A 7007-nucleotide genomic window follows, 5' to 3' on the forward strand; every position below is an offset into this window, starting at 1 on the left:
GCAAAATTTTTATTCAGAAGCTCTCGTAATTGAAAATGTGCCGACTAAAATTTTAAAAAATTGGTAAATTTCGTTAGAAATGAATTTAAAGCTCTCAAAATTAATTTTATTTTCAATTAAAGAATCTCGAAATTGAACGATTGCAGATTAAAATGTCAAAAAATAGTTGACGTTTAAAAAATTCTAAATTCATTAAAAACTGAAGAATTATTTAATGATTCATTTTGATCCAGGCAGTTGCATTTTTAACCCAAAAAGGTCTAATTTCTACAAAAAGAGATGAATTTGAAATACAAAGATAAATGTTAAACAAAGTAGTTTAATTTTTAACCAAAAACAAACAATTGTAGTCAAGAAAGAAAATAAGTACAATCAAACTGTTGAATTGCCAACCCTTATGGGGTTGGGTTCAATTAATTTAGTTCATATTTAAGTGAAAATAAACGAGAAAAAGAGGGAAATATTCAAAAGGCAGCGAGGTCTGCGATAAATAAACAGAAATTTTAATAATTTATAGATTAAATAATAACCTTTTAAATAAACATTGAAGTTCATTTTTAATACTTTTATAATATTAGGTAAGAAAGCTGGAAATTTGGCTTAAAAAATAAAGTTAACTTCCTATTTAACAATTTTTAAATTCGGTCATGAAAAATTTTATGAAACTATTTTAACAGTCATTTTTAAAATGTGTGACACTATTTACCAGGATGTCTAACCTACCTGAAAATTTCAATATAAAATTAAATAACATTGATTCTTCATTTGTAAAAATAGCTTTATATAACTGCACTTAAAATTTTTGTTGAAAAGAATGTAATAATATATTTCGTTGAAAGTTTATTAGTTTGCAATTTTGTCTCGCTCTTGCCTGAAAAATCTTTCTTAGTTGATAATTCATTTTTGATTAAAAACTAAAATCTTTTTTGGTTAAAATATCAACTGCTACATTTTTTGTTCAGAGTCCATCTTTCTTAAATAATAATTCAATTACTTGGTTAAAGGTACACTTTTTTGTTAAAAATTAATTTGTTTCGTTGAAGATTTATAATTTGAATTGAGAATTCACCTTCTTAGTTGAAAAACTATTTTGTTAAAAATTCGTTTTTTTCTGAAAATTTAACTATTTCACTTAAAACTTTCATTAATTCGTTGACATTTTTTTCCAACATTTTGTTGTAAACTAAAAAAGTAACTTCAAGTTTAATATTCCATCATTTTAGTTAAAAATTCATCTATTCGATTAAATTTTTTTTAAGTAAAACTTTTTAGGTTTTGGTCAAAGAATGACCTTTTTTAATTGAAAATTTGTATTTTTTTGTAGAAACTAATTTCTGTTGGTAGCAGGTTCAATTGTTATAGTTAAGGTAGACAAGACCCAACTTTAATTCATCATTTTAGTTGAAAATTCATCTTTTTTGTTTAAAATTCAACTATTCCATTCGCAGACTTATAATTTTTTTAATTTCATGACATTCTTTCAAAATGGGGTTTTTCTTGTTAAACATTTTTTTAATTTGAAAATTTAACTTTTCTAATTGAAAGATTCATCATTTTAGTTGAAAATTCTTCTTTTTGATCGATCATTAATTTTTAAACTGATTTACCTATTCAATTTTTGGTTGAAAATATCTTTTTAAGTTGACAATTCACAAGTTTGGTTGGAAATTAGTGTTTTAAAGTGAAAATTTAACTATTCCATTTCTGGTTAAAAGCTGACGTTTTTTTAGTTCAAAATTTAACTGTTTGGTTAAAAACTTGTTTTTTTTTTAGTTCTAAATTCAACTATTTCGTTTAAAAATGATTGTATTTTGTTGAAAAATCATCTTTTTTGGTAGAAAATTAATATTTTTTGTCGAAAATTTATGTATTCCAGTTTAATATTCATCATTTTAGTTGGACGTTCATCTTTATTGTTGAAAAAATGAGCTATTTTGTTAAAAATTATTATTTTTTTACTGAAAATTTAACTATTTTTATTTTAAAAACTGGAAATGTAACCTCGTATTGTATCATTTTAGTTAAAAATTAATCTATTCGGTTAAATTTTTGTTTTTACTAAAACTTTAACTATTTCACTTTTGTTCAAAGAATTATCTTTTTTTGTTGAAAATTTGTATTTTTTGGTAGAAATTAATCTTTTTGGTCAAAAATTCAATTGTTATAGTTAAGATTTATCATTTTCGTTGAAATAATTATTTTAGGTAAAAATTAATGTATTCCGTTAATTTTTTTTTTACACTAAAACTTAACTATTTCATTTTTGGTAAAAGAATTTCCTTTTTTAGTTAAAGATTTGTATTTTCTGGTAGCAATTAATTTTTTTCGTCGAAAATTTAATTCTCATAGTTAAGGTTCATCATTTTAGTTGAAAATTCATCTTTTTGAGTTAAAATTCAACTATTCCATTTTAAGACTTATCATTTTTTTTAAAGTCATGACTTTATTTGAAAATGCAACTATTTTTTTTAAACATTTTTGGTTGACAATTTATCTTACTTAATATTTCATCATTTTGGTTAAAAGTTCACCTATTCCAGTTCAAGCTTCATCATTTTAGTTGAAAATTCACAAGTTTGGTTGAAAATTATTTTTTTTTAAGTGAAAAGTTAACTATTCCTTTTTTTTGTTAAAAACAGATCTCTTTTAGTTCAAGATTAAACTATTTCGTAAAAAAATTAATGTATTTTGTTGGAAAATCATCTGTTTTGATAGAAAATGAATATTTTTGTTTGAAAATTAATCTTTTTTGTTGAAAATTTAAATATTCCAGTTAAATATTCATCATTTTAGTTGAACGTTCATCATTTTTGTTGATAATAAAACTACTTGTTTGAAAGTTTAACTCTTTTGTTAATAATTGATATTTTTGTTTAAAAATTCATCTACTCCGGTTAATGATTCATAAGTTTACTTGAAAATTCATCAGTTTGGTTAAAAACGTAACTATTTTTCTGAAAATTATTTTTCTTTGTTGAAAGTTAGTTTTTTTAAACCAAAAATATAACTTACCATAGTAGAAAAATTGGCCACCATACTCTCCATAACCGGAGTAGGTGGACGCGGGTGGAGGTCTAGGTGATGGCATCGCGGGAATTTGAAGTAGTAATTCGCGTTCGTAGTGGCATTTTTCAAAATGATGTTCATTCACACTTCCCACAAGCCGACGTAGTCTTAAGTACATAAAACGCTGTTCATCGCGCCATGAGTTTTCATCAGCGGCACTCGGTATTTCTAAGCACGTAAACCAAGCTCTCTTCATTACGTACTTCAATTTCATAGTTACAATGTTGCTTCGATTTCCACGTCCAGATGAAACACGAAACGATAATACCTGCCATTTCAAAACAATATTGAATATTCAAACCTCAAAATTTAATATTTCAGACCTTATAGTGCGATTTCCCATTGGTTTCATAAAAAAGGTCCATAGGCTTTCCCCTATTCCCTAGATTTTCCCCTTTTTTTCTTCTGTACAAACTTTCCCTTTTTTTTCTCCTCAAGAATGTACACTACGTAGAATCAATCTCAAAATTTGCCTATCTTTAAATTGGTTGATAAAATCGACAAAAAAGATCTATTATTAATTTCTGAATATTCGTGTGGAGGCTTCTAAGTACACTTCAGAAAAAAATAATTTAGGTAAAAATTGTTTATTTAATAGTAGTTGTTGAAAGGTTTAGTTTTTTCTTTCTGTTCAGGGGAAAGGTACCATTTTTATTTAATCCTAATGATCAAGGCCTTATTTTATTCTTCAAAGGGTTCTTTAAATTTCTATTTGGGTTGATTTTATTTTTAAAAATTAATTGAGAAACTATACAGTTATTGTTGTTATAGACAATCATAGTTTAAATTTTAATTAACACTGCGCAAATAGAATTATAGAGAATCCTTCAAAGAATAAAATGAGGCCTTGATCATCAGGATTAAATAAAAATTGAAACTTTTCCCTAAAGAAAAATGAAAAACTAAACCTTTAAATAACCACTGTTAAATAAACAATTTTAACCTGAATTTTTTTTCTGAGGTGTGCTTAGAAGCCTCCATGAAGATTTACAGACATTAATAATCGATATTTTTTGTCGATTTTATAAATGATTTTAAAGATAGGCAACTTTTGAGATTTATTGTACGTAGTGTACATCCTTAAATATACGATATTTAAAAGTACAATATTTCCTTTCGCATCTACAAAATTATTTGATTCAAAACTATAATATTTTACCGTGAGTAGTGAAAGCTTTTTTTCAAGTTACACAATATAATATTTCATTATTGTAAAGATTTATCGATATTTAAACAAACTGCTTTCTCTTACTTTTTCTTAAATGAAAAAATCTAACCTTTTTTGTGTGACCAAAGTAAAACCAAAAAATGGTATTTTTTTCATTTTAAAATTAAAACAACTTTTTATTGCAAATTGTTTCAGCCCTCAGGGTTTAATTTAGAAACGGTTATAGTTAATTTTTTGGTTTTACTTATAACATTCGCAAATTGGTACAAAATTACACAATTTCTAGATGATTTAAATTTAAAAATTTCTGAATTATCAGTTTTACATATAAATTTTTTAAGTATAAATAATTTTCAATTTATGATTTAAAAAATATTGCTATTTAAAATTGAACGTAACAAATATTGGCATCTATGAAAATTCTTAGAATTACGAAAGCAAGTTTTTTCAAACATATCTTACTAACCAAAATTAATATTTTCATAAATTGTTTAACTCTTTTAAATAATTTTTAAATAGCTTATGTTTTTAATATTAAAAATCCAGGAAAGTAAAATTTCATTTCATTTGTAGCATTTTCAATGAGTATACATATTTTAATATATTTTTACGTTTTCCAATTACTCTTAGGTATTTGAAGGGATTTTAACGGATTTCCAGAGGAATTTAGAAAATGCAATACATTTTGTTTAAAGAGATTCCTATGGATTTAAACAATTTCAAGGGATATGAAAGAAATACAAAATTTTACATTTATTATTTCATATCCGAGGAATTTTAAATGATTTTTGCTTCTATATATAGATTTTTACGATGTGAAGTGATTTTCAGGATTTTCTACAGAACTTTAGTGAATAAAATAATTTTTTTCAAGATATTTCTACAGATTTTAACAATTTCAAGGGATAAGAAGGAATTTAACAAATTTCAAAGGATTTAACATTTTCTATCATTCGATACTATTTAACAACTATAACATTTTTTATAAAAAGATTGTTTCTGTTACCCCATTTTTTCGAATAACAAATTCAGCAGAAACAATAAAAAATATGTTGAGAGAAAATTGGAGATAGAAGTTTTTATCCGATATTAAATTGGAACAGTTAAAAAATATATATAGTAATTTGAAGAATGAGTATTACAACGTGAACACTTTCAATTGAAATAGTGAAAATTTAAATAATTAAAAAACAAAATATTCTAATTTGATCGACTGCAAAGTTAAATTTTCTTACTTGAACAATTTATAGTTAAACGTTAAAAATTAAGCGAAAAGGAGAACGATTTTAAGCATATAAAAATGGTTTATATAACAATATTAGTTTTTTCAGACTTTTTTAAATGGCTGTGAATGGATTTTCAACGACTTAAGTATCTTGTCCAACTTTTAAAAAATAAATTCTGGAATGTCAGAAATCATTTTTCATTTTTTGCAAATTGAACATTTCTTATAAAAAGATTGTTTCTTCTTTTTTACGTTTAACAATCCCCCTTTTCGTGAAAAATTACACTTTGTCCCCCTTTCTAGCTCCTTTTATGCTGTGATCCCTAAGCTCGTTTTGGAAATTTCTTAAATCTACGATTTTAATGAAAATTTCTACTGTTTGAAGAATTTATTATTCTAAATTGTAGAATTTTAAAGAATTAATTCAAAGTCGTTAAATTTTTAAAGCTTAAATTTTCCAATTTTAATTTTTGTTTATTTTCTCATTCCGAGGTCTAAAAATTACAAAATGGCTCATTTTTATTTCAAACAAGCGAGTATTTTTCTAATTTTGAAAGATGTTAAAATGAAATAATTTTAGATTAAAATATACCAAATTTTTTGTTCTAATTCATATATTTCAAAATTGTATAATTTAAAAATATAGGCTTTAATAGTTCATGAATTTCTAATTTGCAACATTTAACATTGAACCATTTTAGGACAAACTGGATAAATTGCATCTCTTTAAAGTTATAGTGTTTGAAATTCAGTAATTCTTATTTTAACCCTTCTAAATACAACAAATTTATTTTAAGTTGAAAGTGTTATCGGTTAAAATTTTCGTAATTGCACAATATTAATTTTGAAGTAGGAGCATGTTTATAGATTGGAAGATTACGTTCAAATTCAAATGGTTGAAAATTAAATAATTAAAAAATTGAAGCCTTTTAATAGATACTGTGACGCTTGTAAATTCACTGCATTCAAGATAGAATAGAAGAATTTCAAATTAAAAAACCTAGATATTTAAGTAATAAAATGATAGACTTTCAGAATTGAAGAATTTTAGATTTAAAAAAATGAGACAATTTCAATCACTGATTCTTGTACAGTTTCAAATTGAAAGTATATAAAAGTATATAAAAAGGAAAGTATATAATTTGACCACCAGTTTTCAGTGGTTCGTTTTCAAACTTTAAAAAGTTAATTGCCCTAAATGAAAAATTGGTCACCTAATTTCAAATAAACCTGGTTAAAAATGTTCAATTTGAAGTATTTTTCTGTTTAAAATTCTCGCAGTACAAATTCTTCAATTTTTATGGCGTCTACTTTGTTTTGTAATTGTACACATTTTTTGTTTATTTAGAGATAGCCTAATTGCTTAAGCTTTGAATTTGAACAATATCGAAGGGTTTGAGCTTAAATTGCTTCAATTTTGAATGTTAACATTTTATTATTAAGCTCTTAAGGGCATGTGACACAGCTAAATACCTATATTACCGACCACAGTTTTTCAGTTCACTGAATGTTTATTTGAACCTGAGAACTTTTTTGTAAATAAAATAT

At 24.4% G+C, this 7007-nt stretch overlaps 1 protein-coding gene across 4 annotated transcripts in view; it reads right to left on the reverse strand.

Moving 5' to 3' along the window:
- LOC117172012 overlaps nt 1-7007 on the reverse strand; it is a 38362-nt gene that overhangs the window by 4233 nt on the left and 27122 nt on the right. For all 4 annotated transcript variants that reach the window (XM_033359736.1, XM_033359735.1, XM_033359734.1 and 1 more), the window contains one exon: nt 3013-3334. In XM_033359736.1, the coding sequence (XP_033215627.1) occupies nt 3013-3334 (322 nt within the window). The remainder of the gene's footprint in view (nt 1-3012; nt 3335-7007) is intronic.

Source organism: Belonocnema kinseyi, chromosome 4, assembly GCF_010883055.1.
Source record: "Belonocnema kinseyi isolate 2016_QV_RU_SX_M_011 chromosome 4, B_treatae_v1, whole genome shotgun sequence".
Lineage (NCBI taxonomy): Eukaryota > Metazoa > Arthropoda > Insecta > Hymenoptera > Cynipidae > Belonocnema > Belonocnema kinseyi.